The sequence below is a fragment of the Muscardinus avellanarius genome (assembly GCF_963383645.1).
Source record: "Muscardinus avellanarius genome assembly, chromosome: 10".
Taxonomy (NCBI): domain Eukaryota; kingdom Metazoa; phylum Chordata; class Mammalia; order Rodentia; family Gliridae; genus Muscardinus; species Muscardinus avellanarius.
Window position 1 is genome coordinate 69,087,300 of NC_137796.1, and position 23,459 is coordinate 69,110,758.

The 23,459-nt window shown below is 45.5% G+C and overlaps 1 protein-coding gene across 1 annotated transcript; it reads left to right on the forward strand.

Moving 5' to 3' along the window:
• Positions 1-1,969: 1,969 nt before the first annotated feature.
• On the forward strand, positions 1,970-20,575 carry ZNF274 (zinc finger protein 274; the record flags this gene model as incomplete). The annotated part of the gene is given in 9 exon segments (XM_080703799.1): positions 1,970-2,046; positions 3,006-3,132; positions 4,875-4,970; positions 14,845-15,321; positions 17,726-17,814; positions 18,598-18,766; positions 18,850-19,002; positions 19,589-20,490; positions 20,492-20,575. Coding segments are annotated over 9 exon segments (2,130 nt in total). The 5' UTR covers positions 1,970-2,013.
• Between the last annotated feature and the right edge of the window lie 2,884 nt (positions 20,576-23,459).

The window sequence follows — 23,459 nt, forward strand, 5'->3', positions numbered from 1 at the left end:
AACAAGTTAGCAAGCAGTGAACAGGAAGACCATGGGAAGGTACAAGATGGCTGAGACCTGCCAGGAAACCCCAAGAAGTGGAAAATATACCAGGCCTTGGGCCCAAGAAAAATCGATCAGTAAGCCCTGAGCCCTAAGAAAGAGTATCAGAGGGCCAGGGTCTCAATGAAAACAAGACCACACCAAGGAAGGTCCTCAGCAACCTAAGAAGACGCTGTTTCAAAATAAGAAAATAAAACAAGGCTGGGGGCCAGGCATGGTGAAGACTGCTTGTAATCCCAGTACTTGGGAGGCTGAGACAGGAAGATTATAGGTTCACAGTCAGCCTCAGCTTCTTAGTGAGGCCCTCTGCAACTTAGTGAGAGCTTGTTTCAAAATTTAAAAAAAAAAAAAAATAGGGCTGGGTTCCTTTCCTAGTACACCAAAAAAAAAAAAAAAAAAAAAAAAACGGTTCGGGGTGTAGCTGGGAGGTAGAACTGCTCCTGGGTTCAATCGAGGAGGAGGAAAAGGAAGGGGGAAAGAAGGAGAGAAGAAGGAAGAGAAAGAGAAGACCACACCAGACCTGGAACCTAACATCAGAGGAAGAGGACAGTCAGTGGTCTATGAGAAAGAGAACACTTCCTTGTCCAAGAAGGAAAATATGCATATGCCATATTCTGGTCAGCAACAGACTTCTGCATTACTTCCTGAATAGGAGGAAGCTGATCCCAGGGTAGCCCTACCCTATGCCTGGGGTAGAATCAACTCTAATTTTCTCTCCAGATTTGGGGTGAACAATTAGGCCCAGCCTCCCTAGGACTGGGGGGAGGGGGACACCACGCCCATATTTTTGCACATCTCGAGCCCTCCTTCCTCTTCTTCCCAGAAAGAAGGCTGATGTCAGCCCCGCTCCGGACACTCTTCCAGTTCACCCAGACTCCGCCTCCGACCTTGGCGGACGCTCGGCCCCGCCCACTCCTCTCACGCGGCCTGGACGCCTCTTCTCAGAAGCCTGTGCGTATTTTAGCCTCAGCACCTGCACACTTCCTGCCCTTCCCTTTCTTCCTCTCTGTAGACGTAACCTTTAGCAACCCCTGCGGCCTTCTCTCTTCCCTCTCGCGGATCCCGCGTGGACTCCGGCCCCGCCGCCCTCCACCGTCACGGCGGGCGCGCAGGCCCCGCCCCCACCTGGCCTAACGTACCCCACTTCCGGCACGCCCCTCCCTTTCACCAGCTTCCGGCCCGCCCTCGAGGTAACCCTCGTCGACCAGGACTCTTCCGAAATGGGTCTCTGCCCACGGAAGTCCGTTGGGCCCGTGGCCAAGAATCACCTTGAAGACTTTCCCCAGCAACGCTGGCCATCAGAGGGGTGCCGTCGAGACACATTTGCGGCGGACTCGTCTTTACGGGCCGCCCGGACGGACGGGCCAAGATGGCCGCTGCGTGGGTGCGGTCTCTTGGGGCCCGCCGCGGGGGCGTCTGGGAGTTGTAGTCCGTGCCGCGCGCGCTGACGCACTTCGCTGGGGGCCGACGGGCGCCACGCTCTCGGGGTGAGTGCGGCGCCAAATCCGTTCCCGTCGGGGTTGCGCGGGGTTGGTGCGTGGTGGTTCCGTGGTGGGAGCGCTGCCTGGGTCTCTAATCCTGAAAGCTCGGGAACCGGGAGCGGTCCTTTCCTGCTGCCCCCTGCCGCGGGTCCGGCAGGGGCGCTGTGGTCAGGAGCCCGAGCCCGAGGGCCAGCGGCGCGCTGCGGACGTGACAGGGGTGGAGGGAGCGGCTGCCTCGGGAGTGGGGAGATGGGGTGTGCGGTCTGCTCTCGGCTGGGGGAAACCGGCCCCCTAGGCATAGGGCGACAGGTGTGACCGCACACTTGGGGAGTTCACGATGTGGGCTTGTCATTTCCTGCAGAACGACCTGCTTCAGGTCCGAGGCGAGGGAGGCCGTGGCTGGCTCTCAGGCGACTTCCGGTTCTCCTGACGTCGATTTTCTCAGGATTCTGCCCACTCCCACGAGAGAGACACCGAGGAGGAGAAAATTATGGCCTCCAGGCAATTGACAGCCTGGTCCTGTGTGAGTAGAAGCTTCATTCAGTTTTGGGGATGTTGATTTATTTTCTTTCTTTTTGTGGTGGTGGTAGGTTTTTGTGTTTTTATTTGTTTGGGTTGTTTTGTTTTGTTTTGTGGTGCTTAGGATTAAACCCAGGGCTTCATACATGCTAGCCATTGCTATAACTATATTCAGGTTTGGAGATGGCTCTTAAAGGGGGAGGGGGGCAGCAGGTGGTTGGATGTTAGTCTGTGAAACCATTAAGCCCCAGAGTACCTGTGGTGGGGGATGAGACAAACATAAGAGACCCTGCCTGATAGAGAAACCGCTCTGCTCTCCAGAGGGCAGGTTAGAAAAGAGGCCAAATTTTAGGTGATTCTCAAGCTTTAAAGTATATATACTTTAAGGTGAGAGGGAATTGCCAAGACTAGGCAGGGATCAGGCTCATGTTTAGATATCAACAGTTAGTTTGATGTCAACTAGAGGTAACATGAATTCTTTAAGGAAAGTTCATTAAGGGGAGAGAAAGAAAGTAGATATGGATCTCTGACTAGCGGAGGAGGTAGAAGCAACAGAGGTCACAGGGATGAAGGCTTGGGTGTGACAAGTCAGATCAGGGAATTTTCTAGAAGACATCCATACCAATTTCAGAGTCAGATCCCCGTATTAATTTAAAAAAAAAAACTGAACAGGTCTTCATAGACCAGAGGTATCACTAAAAAAAAAAAAGATGAACAGGTCTTTGTAGACCAGAGGTATCACTTGTCCTCCCTGCTGTGACTTGAAGATCAGACCCCATTTGCTCAAGGTTCCAGACACGAGAGAAACTTAAGATGACAAATATAGAATGCTTTCAGGACATCTTGGTCAGCTTCCCCCACTACACACACACACACACACACACACACACACACACACCCCTACCTCTTTCTGTCACCCTGGAGGAGGATCTTCCCTGGCTGAACAGTCCCTGTGGGTTTTAGGAACCAGTGAATTTTGAAGATGTAACACTGGCTTTTACCCCGGAGGAGTGGAGACTACTGGACCTCAAACAGAAGTCCCTGTACAGAGAAGTGATGCTGGACAACTACAAGAACCTAGTCTCAGTGGGTAAGGCTGGCTTCTATTTCAGTAAAGATCTCTGTTTTGTAGCATAATATATAGGGCCTCTGAAGTGTTTGTCTGCTTGGATTCAGGTTGCAGGGTTCAGAGTGGAAGTGTTAAAGCCCTGAAGCCTGAGAAGGAGGGCCTGTAACCATAGGAAAAAGGCAGCTCATCAGTATGATCCTGAAGCTTCACCCAATACCTCACTCATCTCCTTAAAAATACCAGGGAGGTGGATCTGTAAAGGAAAATTTCATCTGTAATAGTGAATGTTGACTGTTTTTGTAATAACTTTAGGGAATGAGGTGTCAGTATCTAACAGCTCTGGACTCTCATTAATGATCTTGATCCCTTCCATCTCTTTGATTCTTATGAACCTTCCTATTTTCTGGCTAGTTATTGTGTGGCTGTGGCCCCCAAGATTTTCTTTCCTTTCTTTTTTTATCTTTTCTTCATTACTGGGGATAAAACCCAGGGCATTCTACCTTTGAGCTATTTTTCTTTTTTTCTTTTTTTTTTCTTTTTTCTTTTTTTTTTTTTTGCAGTAGTAGCGAAGGAGATGGAGTCCAGGGTCCTTCTATCTCCGAGCTACATCCTCAGCCCTATTTTTTATTCTTTATTTTGAAACAGGATCTCACTGAGTTGCAAAGGGCCTTACTAAGTAGCTGAGGCTGTTCTCTAACCATGATCCTCCTGTCTCAGCATCCCAAATGCTGCGATTACAAGTGTGCACCACCATTCCTGGCTTCCTAACATTTTCTATGTTTGAGGCAGAAATAAAGGGAAGTGGCCGGGAGTGGTGGTGCACACTTGTAATCCCCACGCTTGGGAGGCTGAGACAGGAGGATTGCACAGATTCGAAGCCAGCCTTAACTATTTAGTGAGGTTCTCAGCAACTTAGTGAGACCCTGTTTCCAAATAAAATATAAAATAGGCCTGGGAGTATAGCACAGAGTAGAAAGCCCCTGGGTTCCACCCCCAGTACCACCAATAAATAAATAAATAGAGCCGGGCATGGTGGCACACACTTGTAATCCCAGTGCTTGGGAGACTGAGACAGGAGGGTCACACAGGTTCAAATCCAGCCTCCGCTACTTAGTGAAGCTCTCAGCAAATTAGTGAGACCCTGTTTCCAAATAAAGTATAAAATTGGTCTGGGAGTATAGCCCGAAGGTAGAAAAGCCCATGGGTCCCACCCCCAGTACCTAAAAAAAAAAAAAAAAAAGAAGAAGAAGAAGAAGGGGAAGTGAACAGCATGGCCAATCTTTTTTTTACATCTGTCAACATTTATTAAGCAAAAGACCAGGTGTGGTGGTGCACGCTTGTAATTCCAGCATTTGGGAGGCTGAGACTGGAGGATCGTGGTTAGCAAACAGCCTCAGCTGCGCATTGAGGCCCTCTGCAACTTAGTTAGACCCACTTTCAAATAAAGAATAAAAAATAGGGCAGGGGGTGTAGCTAGGATGTCATATGCCCTTGGGTTCAAAAAAAAAAGCTTTCCCAGAAGAGCCCCCAATGAACAATTTCCATTTGTCTCGCTGGCCAGAATCCTTGTCCTTTTTACCTTTCCCAGCAGGGGAGTCCAGAAAATCCCAAAGAAGGCATGAATATGGTGTTTGTCACTACTCTAGGCCTGAAGTTAGGTCATGCCCTAGAAGGGGAGAAGGCAGGGACAACATGTGTTGTATTAGGACAGCATTTTCTCCTGCACACAGAACCCCAAGCCCTCTCTCTTTTAACTTGATCAGAACATCAGCTATCCAAGCCAGATGTGGTGTCTCAGTTAGAGGAGGCAGAAGACTTCTGGCAGGTGGAGAGAAGAATTCTTCAAGACACCTTTCCAGGTGAGAACCAGGCATATGGGAGTTCCCACATGGGACAGCAGAACTGGTTATTGGCTGATTGATGTCTTGGGAAAGAGGTGGAGTATGAGAACCTAGGTGGGGTGCTATGATAAGAATCAACTCCAAGTTTTCATCTGACTTCAGTCACCAATTTCTTACTTGCTTTGAAGGTGAGCCTTTGCTACTGGATAGTTGTGTTGACAGTACGTGTTTCCCTCATCCATTCTACTCATTGTCAAGTGCTCTCTTTTTTTGTGTTCACTTGTAACTCTCATGTTTGTCTCCAGCAAGGCTGTGTGTGTGGGTGTAAACATTTTTTTTCTTTGTGAGTACTGGGGATTGAATCAAATCTAGGGACATTCTATCTCCAAGCTACACCAAGCCCTATTTTCTATGCGTTATATTGAAATAGGGTCTCACTAAGTTGCAGAGGGCCTAAGTAGCTTAGGCTGTCAGGGAACTCACTAAGTTGCTGGACCTGATGAACCTCAGGTCCCCTGACAGCCTCAGCTACTTAGTGAGGCTCTCTGTAACTTAGTGAGACCCTGTTTCAAAATAAAGAATAAAAAATAGGGCTGGGATGTAGCTCTGGGGTAGAATGCTCTAGGTTCAATCCCCAATACCGGGAAAAAAAAAAAGTTGGTTTTTCTATAGGTTGGATTTCTACAAGTGCAAGTATAGGATCAACCAATATATACTCTAAAACTCTGATATGAACAAATTGCTCAGCTGGGCATGGTGGTGCATGCTTGTGGTACATACAGAAATCCCAGTACTTGCGAGGCTGAGACAGGAGGATCACAGGTAAAAAGACAGCCTTAGCAATTAATGAAACTCTCATCAACTTAGCGAGACCCTATTTCCAAAATAAGGCTGGTGGTGCAGCTTGGAAATAGAATGCCCCTGGGGTTCAATCCTCAGTACCACAAAATTAAATTAAATTAAATGTATAGCTGCTCAAGTGAATGAGCACTCCTTTCTCATTCAGCACTTGTAGTTTGTGATGGTCCATTTTTCTTTTGCTACTGGGAATTGAACCCAAGGGCATTATACCTCCAAGCTACATCCTCCAGCCCTTTTTTATTTTGAAACAGCGTCTCACTTAAGTTACTGAGGCTGGCCTTGAACCTGCTATCCCCCAGTTTCAGCCTCCTAAGTACTAGGACTAGAGGCATTCGACACCATACCTGGCTTATAATGATCTCTTTAAGGTTTACAAATTTCATGGCTTGTAATGGTCTTCTTAACATTTGCAAAAGATGTTCAGTCCACATTTTTCTCATAACCACTGAAATGAACCATTTGTAATTTTTCTTTAATGAGTTCATACATTTCCCCTTCTTGGAATTCATTTTTATTGTATTTGTCGGACCTCTGTTCTGGATGTATATATACTGTTTTTATATAGTCTTAACGAAAATTTATAATTTAAAAACTTCCTGTTTTTCAAATCTTTACTTATTCATTTCTTTTTTTTTTTGGTGCTTGGGTTCAAATCTGGGCCTTGCACGCACCGAGCGGGTGTGCTACCACTGAGCTACATCTCCAAGCCCATGTCTCTGCTTTTTGTTTGAGGTTTTTACCATGTGGGCAGATTATCCAAATACTTTAATGTATTCAATCCATTGTTCAAATTATTTTTTATCTAGTTCAGTATTTCTGGAATTTCCTCTTATGGATACAGTGAGGCCTGTGTTCTTTCAGCGTCATTTTCCAACTAGATTCTTCCTCTGCTTATTTTAACATCATTTTTGCATGCTCTCAGTCCTCTTTCTGGGCTCTCCTTAGTGCTGCTTTGATCTTTTTTCTAGCTAAGTGAACATGGTATTGCTGTACTTCCAGGTTATAATGGGTTTTGATGTTACATCTCCATGTAATTTAAAAATAATAATGCTCCTGGGCGTGGTGGCACAAGCTCGTAATCCCCGCGCTTGGGAGGCAGAGACAGGAGGGTCGCGCATGTTCAAAAGACCCTGTTTCCAAAATAAAAAAATATATAAAAAATAGGTCTAGGAGTGTAGCCCGGAGGTGGTAGGGTTTCCAGGAACCCCAGTACCACCAGAAAAATATGTTAAAAAATAATCATGCTGTCCTTGGCCATCTAGTTCTCCAGATGAACACTCACCAGCTTGTCTGGGTTAGTTGAGGAAGTGCTGTCAGTGTATACATTGTTTTGGGCTTACATCATTGCTGTCGTCTGATCTGGTTAATCCTCTCTCAGCCCTGCAGAGGGGATCCAGAGAGGCCTGTCAGTCTGCTGAATTGTCTTAAGATTTGTAACACTCAAGTTAGGTTCTCATTAAATTTCCCTGTACAAAGTCCTTTTATCAGAAAGTATAAAATAGCCGAGCGTGGTGGCACACGTTTGTAATCCCCGCACTTGGGAGGCAGAGACAGGAGGATCGCACAGGTTCGAAGCCAGCCGCACTGGCTTAAAGAGACTCTGTTTCCAAATAAAAAAGTATAAAAAGAGGTCTGGGAGTGTAGCCCAGAGGTAGAAGGGTTTCCAGGAACCCCAGTACAAGAAAGAGAGGAAGGAAGGAAGGAGAGGCAGTTGTGTTAATTTGTTACTTCTTTTGGATAATCGTGTGATGGTGGTGGTACTTTCAAAACATGATGCTGAGAGTGATTAATCTGATTTAAATAGGAAAGTGTCTTAAGTTTTCATGAACACAGCGCTGGATTCAGCTTTTTTTTAAGTCATTTTTTATCTGGATGAAGAAGTAGTCTTCTACCCCTTTCTAGTGATTGAAAAATTAGTAACATTTTAGTTTCCCTTCCTGAGCTTTCCAAGATGATCATAGGGATTTGTCTTCTCCTTTAAACAGTGAACATGGTGATAATAGACACAGAAATGGAAGGACTAATGCACTGCTGGAGCCACTTGATGTTTTGTGTTTCTGTGTCATTCATAAATTAGGTTCGGAAGGTGGTTTTCTTTGTATGTTTGCTATCTTTGCTAATTTTTCTATCAGCATTTTGGCCACAAAGCACAATGGATGCCTCCCCTTCTCCTTCTTTGTGCTCTGGTGTAAGTAGCATTGGGATCACCTGCTTCTGAGAGTACTCAGCTATGAAATCTCCATCTGGTCTCAGTCTTTAGTCATGATCTGTTTGCCACTGCTTGGTGGGACTGGTGTTTGTGATTCCTCCTATCCTACTTCTGGTTTTTCCATGTTTCACAAGCTCCATCCTACCATTCCCTCCATCTAATAAACCTAATTTCTGTGGGTTTTTTTTTTTTGTTGTTATTGTTGTTTTTTTTTTTTTTTTTTTGGTGGTACTGGGGTTCCTGGAAGCCCTTCTACTTCCGGGCTACACTCCCAGACCTATTTTATATATTTTTTAAATTTGGAAACAGGGTCTCCTAAGCCAGTGAGGCTGGCTCCGAACCAGCGCAATCCACCTGTCTCTGCCTCCCAAGCATGGGGATTACAAGCATGCACCACCACGCCCGGCTTAAACCTCATTTCTGTTAACACAGCTCACCAACCCATACTTCAGCTGCAAGACTCCCCCCAGCAGTGAAAATGCTTTGTATCTGCCCGTAATGGTTTCCATTCCTTTGGTTGCTCCCTTTGTTCCAACCTACTAAGGTCCATTTTTGGCTTTGTGGCTATGAATTTGTTCCATGTCTTACTTGAGCAAACCTCCTGGCTGTTCTCTTCTGGATGATCTATCCCCTGAATTTAGCTGCTTTGGGAGTGCTGTGATGGCCCGTGGTTCTGCATATCTGAGGAGAGCTGGTTTCACAGGTGAGAGCAACTTGGGGTAGTATCCCAGGGAAGAAACCATGTGAGGGGAGGCTTGTCAGGAAGTCCTTGCAGACTGGGCATGAGCTGTAGATAGCTGAATCACCTCTCTTCTGTCAGAGTCTTTAATGAGAGGCTTTCCTTCCCTCTCTCCCTTTTTTGTACCTCACATATATATATTTGTGGGGGGGTAACTGGGGATGGAGCTCATGGGCCTTCTACCTCCGGGCTACACTCCCAGACCTATTTTTATATTTTTATTTGGAAACAGGGTCTCTTAAGACAGCGAGGCTGGCTTCAAACCTGTGCAATCCTCCTGTCTCCGCCTCCCAAGTGCAGTGATTATAAGTGTGCACCACCACGCCCAGCCCCTCACAAATATTTATATAGGACCTTTTTTGTTTCATTTAGTATATTAAACGATTGGGTGATAATCCAAAGACCTGACATAATCCCTGTTATCATAGACTCCATAAATGGATGGTGGCCTATAAACAGTTTACATTGTACAAGGTAAAGTACACTGAGAAATTATTCTTGGCAAGTCGGTTGGTATACTGCAGGGGTGGGATTAAGCTGAAATCTTAACGGCAAAGAAGACTCTAGACATTAAGAATGGTGATGAAGCTGGATTTGGTGACACACCTGCAATCCCAGAGACTTGGAAGACCGAAATAGAAGGATCACTAATTTATGCCCAGCTTGACTAGCAAAACTGTCTCAAAATAAAAATGGCTAGCGATATAGTTCAGGGGCAGAGTACCCCCAGCCTCAGTCCCAAGGAAGCAAGCAAATGCACACACACACACACACACACACACACACACACACACACACACACGCAGAGAGATGCAGTTTGGGATGACCATGAGTCAGGGAAGGGTTTAGTATATTCAGAGAGCAGAAAGCTGCCCAGTAGACCCCTGAAGTGGAGTAGGTAATTAAAGCATAAAGACATGTAAGTTGTGTTTTTGGGGGTTTTTTTTGTTTGTTTGTTTGTTTTTTAGTGGTACTGGGGTTCCTGGAAGCCCTTCTACCTCCGGGCTACACTCCCAGACCTATTTTATTTTTGGAAACAGGATTTCTTAAGCCAGCATGGCTGGCTTCGAACCTGTGTGATCCTCCTTTCTCTGCCTCCAAAGCACAGGGATTACAAGCGTGTGCCACCACACTCAGCATAAGTAAGTTATGTTTTTCAGAGAACAGTTGGCCTCATTAAATGTGAGCAGAGTAGCCAGTATGGTGGTACACCCTTGTGATCCCAGTATTTGGGTGGCTGAGACAGAAGAACCGTTGGTTGACAGCCAGCCTCAGCAACTTGGTGAGGCTCTCCACAACTTAGACCCTTTTTCAAAATTAAAAAATAAGATAAAATAGGGCTGAGGTGCAGCTCAGAGGAAGAATGTCTCTGGGTTCAATCTCCAGTACCACCAAAAAAAAAAAAATGTGAGCAGGGTTTAATTTTCATTCTTAACAGGGGAGATATATGGATTTTCACAGCTCACTTTTGGTGGTTAGTAAAGAAAGAGCTGTGGTAGAGCAGTGAGGGAGTCCACAGTAGCATCTGAAGGAGAGATAATAATTACCTGACCTAAGAAGTAGGTCAAGGCAGCACTTAAAGCAAGGAATTTTAGAATAGCATTCTCTGCAGCTGGCCCTAGTGGTGTATACCTATAACCCCAGAACTTGGGAGGCTGAGAGAGGTGCATTGCAGGTTCACAGCTGCCTCAGCAATTTATCGAGACCCTTAGCAACTTATGCCCAATTTTTTATAAAAAGGGCTAGGGGTGTATCTCAGAGGAAGAATATCTTTAGCTTCAATCCCCAACTCCACACACACAAAAAAATTAAAATAAAAAGAACAGCAGTCACTGCAGTAGTCCTCTTTTCCTGGAACACTGATGTGGCTGTGCCTCCCATTAATGCATGGAACTGGGATTAAATATAAAGCTGGGCTTTTTGCAAACTCAGCTTGCTTGCCTACCTAGCTTTCCATTATATAACTAGAAGGGCTCTCAATGGTTGTTGAAGTAGAAGGAAAAACAGGATAAATGCTGAGACAAATAGCATTCATCCTCAAGAAAATACTGAGTTGGAATAAATGCTGTGAAGTTAGGAGTATGAGGAAATTAGTACTCAAATCTTCAGCTGTCACTTAATATCCATTCAAAAAGCACTGCTGCTGGGTGTGGTTGTACAGGTGTATAATCCCAGTACTTCCGAGTTGAGACAGGAAGAATGAGACCAGCCTCAACAATTTAGCAAGACCTTGTTTCAAAATTTAAAAAGGGATTGGGGGTATAGCTCAGTGGTAGAGCACCCCTGGATTCAATCCCCATTCCCTACCCAAAAAAGAAGGCATTGCTTATATATGACTACCAAGTAGAACAGTTGAAATAACAAAAAGGGCTGGGGTGTAGTTCAGTGTTATAAAGCCCCTGGATTTAGTCCCCAGAGAAAGGAAGGAAGGGACGGAAGATAAATTACATTTAACCATTAAGAGGCTGTACATAGAAGAGACTTATATAGATTAAGATTATAGAAAAGCCTTCAGAACACAACCTTTTCAACTGGATAAGAAATTAAGCAGGAAATGAGCCCTACAAATACAAATGTGACAACTCTTTCAAACAGAATAAACATTAGTAAAAAATAATAATTATAGTTTATATAAGGAGAAGCTTGGGGAAGCCCTAATCTTCTGGATTTCATCCTTTTTGTAGACTGTGAGGATTCCCACATTTTTGTAGACTCTGAGGCTAAATCAATGGAATGCAGTTCTTTTATATAAAACATAATTCACTAAAGAACAAGATAGAATAAATGTATTTAGTGTGAGAAAGTCTAGTTTGAGCTCAATTTAGCCCTGAAGTAAGAGAAGCCTTACAAAGAATAATGATCTCTTAAGACCCTGGATGGAAGTAATCTTATTCATGAGTTTTTTAGTATCTGAGAACTCACACAGGGGGGAAAGAATCTCTGGAATACAATTGTAGTAGGGAAGACATCTAGCCCAGTTCAGTCTTAACTTGAGATAATTCATACTGGATAAACATTCAGTTATACTGAATTTGGAAATGTTTTTATGCCAAATAATTACATTTGAGAACTCTGAAAACCATGGAAGTCTTACTGCTTTGGAAAAGGGTTTGTGTATGTAATTCTCTTATCCAGCATCACAAACATCCTTCTAGAGATGGCCTAAGAATACAGTCATTTTGGGGAGGCTTTGCATGTCAGAACTTAACTGACGAGGGCTGCCGTGTGTAGAACACACCCTGGGGAGCCCTTCAGTAGGAGTCCTCATTGTGCTCAGTATTAGAGGACTCATATGGGCAGGCAAATCATCAGCCTTAGCTCTCACCTTATTTGACAAAATAATTCAAATGGGCTGAGGTTGGGCCTGGAATCCCATGCCATAATCTCAATACTTGGGAGGCTGAGACAGGAAGATCTCAGTTTCAGGGATAGCCTCAGCATAGTGAGACTCTCAGCAACTTGGTAAGACCCTGTCTCAAAAATAAAAAAGGGCTGCAAGTATGACTCAGAGTTAGCCCCTGGTTTCAATACTCATTACCAGACACACACACACACACACACACACACACACACACACACACACACACATTTTAAAATAGGCTAGAAAGAATCTCACTAAGAACGATGCAATAAATTATTTTTATTATACCAGGTGTTATACATAAAGCAAGCCATACATAAAACTTTGATAACAAATGTAGTAAAACAAGTCCCATCTTTTAAAATTTGTCCTATTATGTGACCCAAATGGCTAGAACAAATATTAAATAATATAGTTGGGAGCAGGCTTCCTTCTTCAATTCAGCCTGTCCCAATTTGCTAGCACATTGACTGAATTATTAGTTCACTACGCTACTGCTAATACGTAGCTGGAAAAACTGCATGAAACAAGAATGTGTCTTAAAACATTGAGGAAGAGCTGGGCGTGGTGGTGCATGCTTGTAATCCCCGTGCTTGGGAGGCTGAGACAGTAGGATTGCACAAGTTCGAAGCCAGCCTCAGCTACTTAATGAGGCTCTCAGCAATTTAGTGAGACCCTGTTTCCAAATAAAACATTAAAAAAAGTAAACATTGAGGAAGTCAGGCCTTGGATGAACATGATATGGGAAGTCCTGAGATGAATAGTGATACAAAGAACTTTGGGAGGTTACAGCTTTGGGGTTTGATTGAAAGTCCTGAATCTTGAATGACTATCAAATATGTTTTGGCTAGAATCTATTCTAGCAGAGTGTAGTTGAATAATTTGTGATCTTTTATTCAGTAACACCACATTCTGTGTCATCTCTGATATACTTGCTCTTTAGGACCTGTGTATATCCTGATCCTCTTATCTGGGAGCCACTCTAAGCCTGAAATGTCACAACTATTAAGAAAGAAAACAACTAGGTGTGATGGTGCACACATGTCATCCTGGTACTTGGGAGGCTGAGACAAGAGGATCACAGGTTCAACAACGTAGCAAAGTTCTTAACAACTTAACAAAATCATGTTTTCACATAAAAAGTGAAATAGGGCTGGGTTGTAGCTTGGAGGTAGAATGCTTCTGGGTTCAATCATGGCACCATGAAAAAAAGAAAAGAAAAACAAGGTTCTTTGCTTTTTTTTTTTTTTTTTTTTTTTTTAAGCTGGGTAGTCAGTCCATGGGCATTCTACCTCAGAGCTACATTCCCAGACATTTTGTACTTTTATTTTTGGAAATAGGATCTCACTAAGCAGCTGAGGCTGCCCTCAAATCTGCTTTTCTTCCTTTCTCAGCCTCCCAAGCACTGGGATTACAGGTTTGTGCTACTGCATGGTGCCAGGCTTTGAACTAAGCTTTTGAAGCTTGAAGCAAACATTTAGTGTAAACAATCCCTCCAAAGTCCTTTAGAAAAAAATAAAAGGTGTGTGTGTGTGTACGCGTGCGTGTATGCATATGTGTACTGTGGTACTGGGGTTTGAACACTGGTAGCATTCTACCCATGAGCTACACCCCCAGCGCTATTTTTTATTTTGAAATAGGGTCTCATTAAGTTGCTAAATTTGGCCTTTAATCTGCCATCTTCCTGTTTCAGCCTTCCAAGTACTTGGATTACAGGCATATAATACCATGTCCAGCTGTATTTTAAATTTTAAGGAGCTACCACACTGTTTTGCCCAGTGGTACCACAATATGTATTTCTACCAGTAGTGTATGAGACATCCAGGTTTTTTTTTTGTTTGTTTGTTTGTTTGTTTGTTTTTTGCGGGTCTGGGGATGGAACCCAGGGGCATTTGACCTCCAAGCTACACCCCCTACCCTAGTTTTTATTCTTTATTTTGAAACTGGGTCTCACTGAGTTGCAGAGGGCCTCACTGAGTAGCTGAGGCTGTCCGCGAACCGCGATCCTCCAGGTCTCAGCCTCCCGAATGCTGGGATTACAAGCGTGCGCCACCACGCCCGGCTGACATCCAGTTTTTTTAATATCCTGCCGGAGCCAGCCAGCAAAAGTACGGGTTCCGAAGAGAGGAGTGAGGATTAAAGAATTCAATTCAAAGAATTCAATTCAAGCATGGGAGGATCGCTAGTCTGCTCCTGGGTCAATATCTCTACTGGCCGATCCTGGGTTTATTTCTTCTGTGGTATTTATAGTTTCTCACTTCAGGTTACACCGGAATACAGTAATGACAAGTCCAAAGTACATACATTATGGGCAGGTCAATCAATACCCTTGTGCCATCACGAACAACACAAACCTAATCTTCTCTCAGACTTTAATTACTTTGAACCCTCCATGACCCCAAACCTTGTTGACTCTGGGCGAAGGACAGTCAGCTGAGCGAAGGACAGTCAGAAGTATTCTTTTAGTGTAAAGGTAAGGGGAAAACCTTAATGGCTCCCCACAATATCCTCAGTTGTTTATCTGATTGCATACTTGTGCTTCTGTTCCTGGGGATCAAGCTAAGTCCTTGCACATGCTAGGCAAGCCCTCTACCACTAAGCATCCACCTTTGATAATAGCCATCTTAGCAGGTGTGAAGTCATATTTTACTCTGGTTTTGATTTGTGGGTGATGGCCTTGAGTATAATGTGCTTATAGGTCACTTCTGCTTTTGACTTACAGAATATCCTGGGGCTCTGCTGGACCCTCAGCTGAAGCCTGCTGCGAATCCCCTGATGAAGATCAGGGTTGTTGAGGTCCTCACACTCAACCAGGAGGTGGCTGGTCCTCGGAATGCCCAGATCCGGGCCCTCTATTCCAAAAATGGGGGTCTGAACCCAGATACCATCAGGAAGCCAGCCCAGCAGCCAGGCCATTATCCAGCTGACCCGGAGGCCGCCCGTCAGAGGTTTCGGCAGTTCCAATATGAGGAATCCACTGGTCCCCAGGAGGCCCTGGCCCAGCTTCGTGAGTTGTGTCACCAGTGGCTACAGCCCAAGGCGCACTCCAAGGAACAGATCATGGAATTACTGGTGCTGGAGCAGTTCCTGGGTGCACTACCCAGGAAGCTCCGGATGTGGGTGGAGTCACAGCACCCAGAGGACTGCCAGGCTGCAGTTGCTCTGGTGGAGGACGTTACCTCCATATCCAAGGAGGAAGGTAAGTGTATTGGAAGGGTGAGAGGAGAGAGCTTGGTGAAGGCGTCCTGGAGGAGTAAGACCTGTGCCACCCTACACAGCTCTATTTTTTTGTTTTTGAGACAGGTTCTCCCCCTGTTGCCCAGACTGGTCCTGAATTCCAGAGTGCCAGGGATCCTCCTGCCTCAGCATCCTGAGTAGCTGGGTTATTGGAATGTACTACTACACCTAGCTTCTTGTATGAACTTGCATGTTGTCCTGAAGCATTGAAAAGTGTTATGTTAATCCGGGTGTGGTGGTGCACACTTGTAATCCCAGTACTTGGGAAGCTGAGACAAGAGGATCACAGGTTCACTGTCAGCCTCAGCCACTTAGGCCCTCCGCAACTTAGTGAGGCACTGTTTCAAAATAAGGAATAAAATAGAGGGCTCGGGGTATATCTCGGAGGTAGAATGCCCCTGGGTTCAATCCCCAGTACTGAATAAAAAAATGTTTTGCTACAGCAGTGGGCATCAGTCCTTGAATGTTTGGAGTGAGCAGCCCAGCCTGGTTTGAGCTTTAGGGATGCCCTGGGCTGCTGTTTTTATGGGATGGTGCATGGAGAATAGGGACTAGAACTGTTGCTCTGTCCACAGGGACACATACTGGCTCGGGTAGGAGAGCCCATGTGGGGAGGGAAAGGACACATGCATGGGATGTATTAGGGAGCGAAACTTTGAGACTCAGTTTCTTTGTCAGACTGAGTTTATGGAGTGTGAATGCTTTACATTGCTCACCTCCGTTTTCCAAATTTTATGGATGCCCAGAAGATGTTTCTGGAGTAAATAAATGATTGACTGGTTGACATTTGTGTTTGAGGAGGAAGGAGGAAGAGTCCGCAGGTGGATGGATGGCAACATTCACAGAGAACAGGCTTCCTGAAGAAGCTGGTGTGGGAGGGAGCGAGGTAGGCAATAGCATGAGTTGTCTCTTTCTGACGCACTGAGTTCTGTTGTTGTCAGAGTAATTGTCCCCAAAGCTGTCCACATTCCAGTTCCTGAACCCTGAGACTACCTTGCCTCATACGGCAAAAAGGACTTTGCAGATGTAGTTAAGGGTCTTTTGTGTGCGTGTGTGTGTGTGCGGTACTGAGGATTGAAACCAGAGACATTCTACCTCCCAGCTACACTTCCAGCCTGTTTAATTTTTTTGCATGGAAACAGGGACTCACTAGGTTGCTGAGAGTCTCACTGTGTTTTTCTGAGGCTGTCTTCAAATCTGTGCTCCTCCTGTCTCAGCCTCCTAAGTACTGGGATTATAGGAATGTACCACCACACCATAAGAGTCTTGATATGGGAGTTTATCCTAGATTTCTCTGATGGGTTTAATGAAAGGAAAACAGAAAATCAGGTCAGAGAAAATAAAGTGACAGAGCCAGGGTGATCCAAGGAAGAAGCCTAAGCTGGAAATGCTGGACAGTCTGCAGGTCCTGCCCTGGAGCCTCCAGAAAGAGCACAACTCCACTTGTACCTTGGTTTTAGCCCAGAAAGGTGTATGTCAGACTCTCTGATCTTAAGGCTTAAGATAATACATGTGTGCTAATTTGAGCCATTAAGTATATGGCAATTTGTTACAGCAGCAACAAGCAACCGATACAGGTGCCAGAGTGGCAGTTGCAGAGTTCATGAAATGAAGCACAACCTCAAAGATGATGAAAATCAGACAGTATCACCAACAATGACAGAAAGAGGTCTTTCAGAGACCACGGAGATGATGTGTTCTGTGGTCACTGTATTAGTTGAGCCCCTGGTGTGTCAGCCAGAAACACACAGAGTAGCTCCAGTAAGATTTTCTTTTTTTTTTTTTTTTTTTTTTTTTTTAATGTACTGAAAATTGAATCTGGGGCATTCTACCTCTGAGCCACATTCCCAACCCTTTATATTTTATTTTGAAACAGGTTCTCACTAAGTTACTACATGCTGGCCTTGAACCTGTGATCCCTATTTCTCAGCCTCTCAAGCACTGTGATTACACACATTCACCACTGCATCTGGTGAGAAGGAGGTTTTATTGAGAAAGCTCCAAGGTGTCTGTAGCTTCAGGCACAGCTGGACCCAGGAGCTCCAGTAGTGTTTCAGGGCTCATGCCCTTGTTTCAGATCTGTCACCCTCTATTGACTTTACTCACAGGCATTCTCTCTGCCCATCAGCTTCCCAGCATAGGATTTGTTTCCCAATTGTTCCAGCCAAAGCCTTGCTGGAGCAGCTGATTGCCTGGCTGTGGGCTCTGTGTTTTATCAGATACAGTCACTGTGTCCAGGAGGAAGCCACAGCCTGGTGGGCCAGGGAAGCATGTAGGGTGCAGCAGCCCCTGTACTAAGGAGCCAGCTGTGCTTGGCCTTTTCAGTCCCCACCCTGCTGATCCCACCACACTGGTGTCTCCTGCAGCACTACCTGCTCAGGGTCCTGCGTATTCTCCTGAGACTACTGCTCAGCACAAGAAGGCAGAGGAGGACACAGCCAGGGGGCCAGTGGCGGTGCTGCCTGAGGTGAGTGGGCTCACCCCTTGTTCCTTAGCCATAATGCCCTGTGAGTGGGGCCCTCCCTCTCCCGGCTTTCCAAGGCCTCCCACAGCTGGTCCACTCCATGCTTCTGAGCTCTCAGGATTATGCTGGGCTCTGAAGCAACCTGAGCAGGAAGGGAAGCCTCTTCCTGGCCTGTGTAGGGCACCAGGGCAAGTGGAGAAAGCAGGAGATGAGAAGAATCCATGACCAACCCCAGGCTCATGGCTCCATGTTCTCTTCCTTCCCAGGCAGGCTCTGTTCCATCTGGGAAATGCCTCCCAGATCCAGCGAAAGACAGGGTAGGGAACCCTCTTCCTTTTGGAGTCCTGATCAGCTCCCCAGAAAGGACTGATGATTACACAGCCTCCTGGAGAAGGCTCTCTGGCTAGGGATGTTGGTATATTACAGGCCTATACAGTTTGAGTTTCTTACTGCACTTGAGGCTGTTCATGAGCCAGAATTCTGCCTCCCTTACTGGGCCCCAACTCTGATTTGCAAGATAGAATCCATTGCAGACCTGATTTCAGTGTCTCAGCAAATTCCCAAAGCAAAGGGATCCCTGTCATGGCAAACTCCTGTGGAGTAACCCAGCCAGCACGCTTCTATCTCATGGACAAATCTGTGGGTCCCTGGCACAGTGACCTTCAGTGGAGGGTCCCAACCAGTCCTTTCCCTTCCCATGGACGATCCATGGGTCCCAGGCACAGCAGGCTCCTGTAGAGTGTCTCAGACAACCCTTTTCCCTCCCATGGACAGATCCCTGGTCTTCCTGCTGAGCTGACATGTGTACCACCACAAGAGCCAGTGACCTTCCAGGACGTGGCTGTGGACTTTAGCCAGGAGGAGTGGGGGCTACTGGCTCCAACACAGAGGACCGAGTACCATGACGTGATGATGGAGACCTTAGGGAACCTGGTCTCAGTGGGTAAGGACATACCTGCCTCTGCCGGACCTCAGCTTCTCTTGGCTGGGACTGGCCTGCCCTATGGGGTCCCTTGCTCTGTACAGGTCCTAGAACTGTGGACCTGGAGGGTGAGAGCACAGAAAAGGCAGAGGCAGCCTCACCTGTGATTCACCACCCAGCCACGGGAATGAAAGAACAGAATCCTGGAAAGCTGCTTCTCAGAAGCTCCCTACCCTTGCCCATCAGCTTGTCACCAAGTCAATTCTTCTCCTCTTTGCTACCTCACAAATTTTCAGTGTCACTCTCCAGGTTAAATGACTAAACCCCTAACTTCAAGGGGCATTCTACCTCCAAGCTACACCCCCAGCCCTTTTTTTATTCATTTTGAAACAGGGTCTCACTGAGTTGCAAAGGGCTTCACTAAGTAGCTGAGGCTCGCCATGAACCGAGATCCTCCTCTCTCAATCTCCCAAATGCTGGGATTACAAGTGTGTGCCACCATGCCCAGCTAGCCCCCTAACTTTTTTTTTTTTTTTTTTTTTTTTTGCGGGTCTGGGGATGGAACCCAGAGGCATTTGACCTCCAAACTATACGCCCTGCCCAATTTTTTATTCTTTATTTTTGAAACAGGGTCTCGCTGAGTTGCAGAGGGCCTCACTAAGTAGCTGAGGCTGTCTGTGAACCACGATCCTCCGGTCTCAGCCTCCCGAATGCTGAGATTACAAGCATGTGCCACCACGCCCGGCTGCCCCCTAACTTTTGAGTATTTAATTATGTGCTATGCTTCCCACCCTATCCTGAAACTTTCTCTCTGCATCATCCATATGTTTGGATTTCTTTCAGGGTGGAAGAATACACTGGGAAGCAAAGAGTTAACTCCAGATTCTGGCACTCCTGCAGAAGAACCAGTTCAGGGCTTGAAAATGAAAGAATCCTCAGGGGATATTACCCAGTCCTCCACCTCAGAAGATGCCTTGCAAAGTGAGGTCCCAGAAGTCCCAAACAAAGGGTTGGAACAAGAGGAGCTCACTCAGGAAAAAGACCTCCCTCAGAAGCAGCTCTGTAAAAGCCCTGGATCCAAAGCAAAAGCTGTTTACAACATGAACAAAGGTTCACCACAGAAAATTCCTCCTAAAAAGCATTTGCGCAAACATGGTGCCCAGACTAAAAGTGTGACCCATGGTTCACATGTAAAAATGCATCAGAAGAGCTGTGTAAAAGGAAAAGCCAGAGAAAGCAGTAGTCATCGGAAAGTCGTCGGCCGGTGTGCTCAGCAGATCACATTTATAAGAATTCACAAGGGGAGCCAAGTTTGCCGGTGTAGCGAGTGTGGTAAAATGTTCCGGAACCCAAGATACTTTTCTGTACATAAAAAAATCCACACAGGAGAGAAGCCCTATGTGTGTCAGGACTGTGGGAAAGGCTTCGTTCAGAGCTCCTCCCTGACGCAGCACCAGAGAGTTCACAGCGGGGAGAGGCCCTTTGAGTGTCAAGAATGTGGCAGGACCTTCAATGACCGCTCGGCCATCTCCCAGCACCTGAGGACTCATACCGGTGCCAAGCCCTACACCTGTCGAGACTGTGGGAAAGCCTTCCGCCAGAGCTCCCACCTCATCCGGCATCAGAGGACTCACACAGGGGAGCGCCCGTACGTGTGCAAGAAGTGTGGAAAAGCCTTCACCCAGAGCTCACACCTCATCGGGCATCAGAAAACACACAGCAGGATGAAGTACAAGAAAAAACAGCCTGCCGCGTAGTCCCTCATCTGTTGAGGAAGCCTTGCCCGATCAGTTTGACACTGAGGTGCACTCTGCGAGGAGCTGGGTGTGAATGGGAAGCTCCGAGCCAGGACATTCCCACAATCAGAAGACACCAAGCACATAATGAATAAAGTAGGAAACTACTGGGGAGTTGGTATTGGATATACAGGCTGGGAAAAGAGGTTTAATTGGTTAACTTCTTAGTAATTTATTTATCCTTTCATCTGGACATCCCAAGTAATATAAAGCTGGGCATGGTGGGGGACATTTGTAATCCCAGTACTTGAGAAGCTGAGACAGGATGATTGCAGGTATGTAATTTAGTGAGGTCCTCAGCAACTTAAGACCCTGTTTCTAATAATAATAATAGGGCTGGAGGTATAGTTCAGAAGTAGAATGCCCCTGGATTCAATCCTCAGTACCACCAAAAAGAAGAAAAAGAAAAAATAATATGAATGATAGCTACAGTGGCACACATCTGTAATACCAGCAACTCTGGAGGCTGAGGCCAGAAGATCCTAAGCTCAAGGCCAGCATGGGCAACTTAGCAAGACCCTGTCACTCACACACACACAAGGACTGGGTGCTCAGAGGTAGAGCACCCTTGAATTCCATCCCCAGTATCACCCAAAAAAAGTAACTTTAATGAAATCTGAAAATGCTTTTAAATTTAAAAAGCCATAATCTGTGCACTGATAATTTCATCTGTGGTAAAGTATATGTATATGGACAAAGACTATTAGAGAATATGGATATATAAACTATATTTCTGTATAGAATTTGTTTCCTGACTATTCAGTTGTCTTTGTATTAATGATTTAATACTTAAGCAGTATTAAAAGGAGGTTGTCCAACTTAGCGAAGCTCTTGGCAACCTAGTGAAACCTGGTTTCCAAGTAAGAAGTAAAATCGAGCTAGGGATATAGCTTGGAAGAATGCCTCTGGGTTCGGTCCCCAGTATTGCCAAGAGAAGTAAAAGGAAATTGTTGATTGTAGCTGATTCTGTGCAAGGTTGTGGCACCTTGGGTCCAAGATTCCATGTGAGTTGGGATGAGAGGATGAAGGGGTCTTTTCCCTATTTACAGCATCACCATGATATGTTTAGGTGCAGGGAAGGGAAGTGCTCTGTAATCACTGAGGGCCCAGAGCACAGGAACCCCCATGAGCCTCCTTTGAATGTTTATTTGCTTAAGTCTCCTCTTCTGAGGGACTCCTAGAAGGGAGAGACTTTCCCCTGGCCATTTGCACATCACTGAGTTAAGCAAAAAGACACTTGGCAGTCTGAGGACATGTGTTTGATGCCTGCTGTCACATGAGATGACAGTAAAGTTCTTTCAGGTCACACAGTCTCTACCATGCCCTATTTCATCTCTCATTCCAGGGCTCCACTGAGTTCTGCATTCTGTGCTAGAGTTCCTGGGGGGAATTTGCTGGTCCTGATTCACTAGTAGGGGGCAGTCAGTGGCCCTGTTATTGCCCAGATCAGAAATATGCCCTATCCTGGGTCCTTAAAAGTTTGTGCTGGCAGGTCTCTTTTCTCCTACCCATCAGAGAGTTGGTACCCACCACAGTATGTTACAAGTCCTTTTCTCTCTTTCAAAGAATAGAAGATATATAAAATAGTAAAAAAGAAAATGGAAAATATATAAATGCATTATTAATAAGGGGTTTTAAAAAAAAAAGCCAGGTTATAGTGGCACACACCTGTAATCCCAGTACTTGGGAAGCTGAGATAGGAGGTTCACAGGTTCAAAAACAACTTCAGCAAATAATAAGACTCATTATCCTAGCAAGACCCTGTTTCAAAATAAACAATAAACTGTAGGTATAGCTTGGAGGTAGAAAACTTCTCAATTCAATCTCTAGTATCACACATATACACAAAGACATTCCAAAGCAGACATGGCACATATACTTGTAATCCTAATACTTGGGAGACTAAGACAGGAATATCACAGGTTTGAGGCCTTCAGCAACTTAGAGGTTATTAAAAAAAAATATATATATAGGGCTCAGAGTTTAGTTCAGAAGTAGAATGAGCCGAGTGTGGTGGCACACGCTTGTAATCCCAGCATTTGGGAGGCTGAGACCAGAGGATCGTGGTTCCGGACAGCCTCAGCTATTTAGTGAGGCTTTCCGTAACTTAGTGAGACCCTGTTTCAAAATAAAGAACAAAAAATAGGGCAGGGGTTGTAGCTCAGAGGTCGAATGTCCCTGAGTTCCATCCTCAGACCTGCAAAAACAAAACCAAAAAATTTAAACGGCTTCTGGGTGCAAGCCCCAGTACTGCACACAAAAGCCAGATGTGCAGCTCAGAGGTAGGGTATGTGCTTAGTGTATGTGAGTCCCTTGGTTGTAAACCCAGCACTAAAAAAAAAAAAAAAAAAACAAAAAAAAAACACTAGAACTAAATCAGAAAGACAGGTTCAACAAATCAATGATTGCTGCTCTGTAAGGGCCCCCTAGGCAGAAGGATATCATAAGTTTGAGGCCATCCTGCACAATTTTGTGATACTCTGTCCCAATAAAATTGTTAGCTGGGCATAGTGGCACACACTTGTCATCCCAGTACAGGATCGGAGGCTCGAGACCAGCCTAGACAATTTAGCGAAACTCTGTTTTAACATAAATGAAATCAAACAGGGAAGGAATGTAACTCAGAGGTAGAATGCCCCTGTCCATCCCCAGTACCACAGAAAATTTAAAAATGAGAAAAGCCAAGAGCATAACTCAGGGCTACAGTGCTTGCATGGCATGTGAAAGGCCCTAGAATCAACCCCCAGTACAGAAAAAAAAAAATTATTAAAGGAGCTGATACACTGATAGCATTCTCACAAACCTCTTTCTACCCACCCCTCTCGAAAGTCTCCTGTAAAAGAAGAGCCATTGCTGGGCGTGGTGGCACACACTTGTAAACGCCACACTTGAGAGGCTGAGACAGGAGGATTGCACAG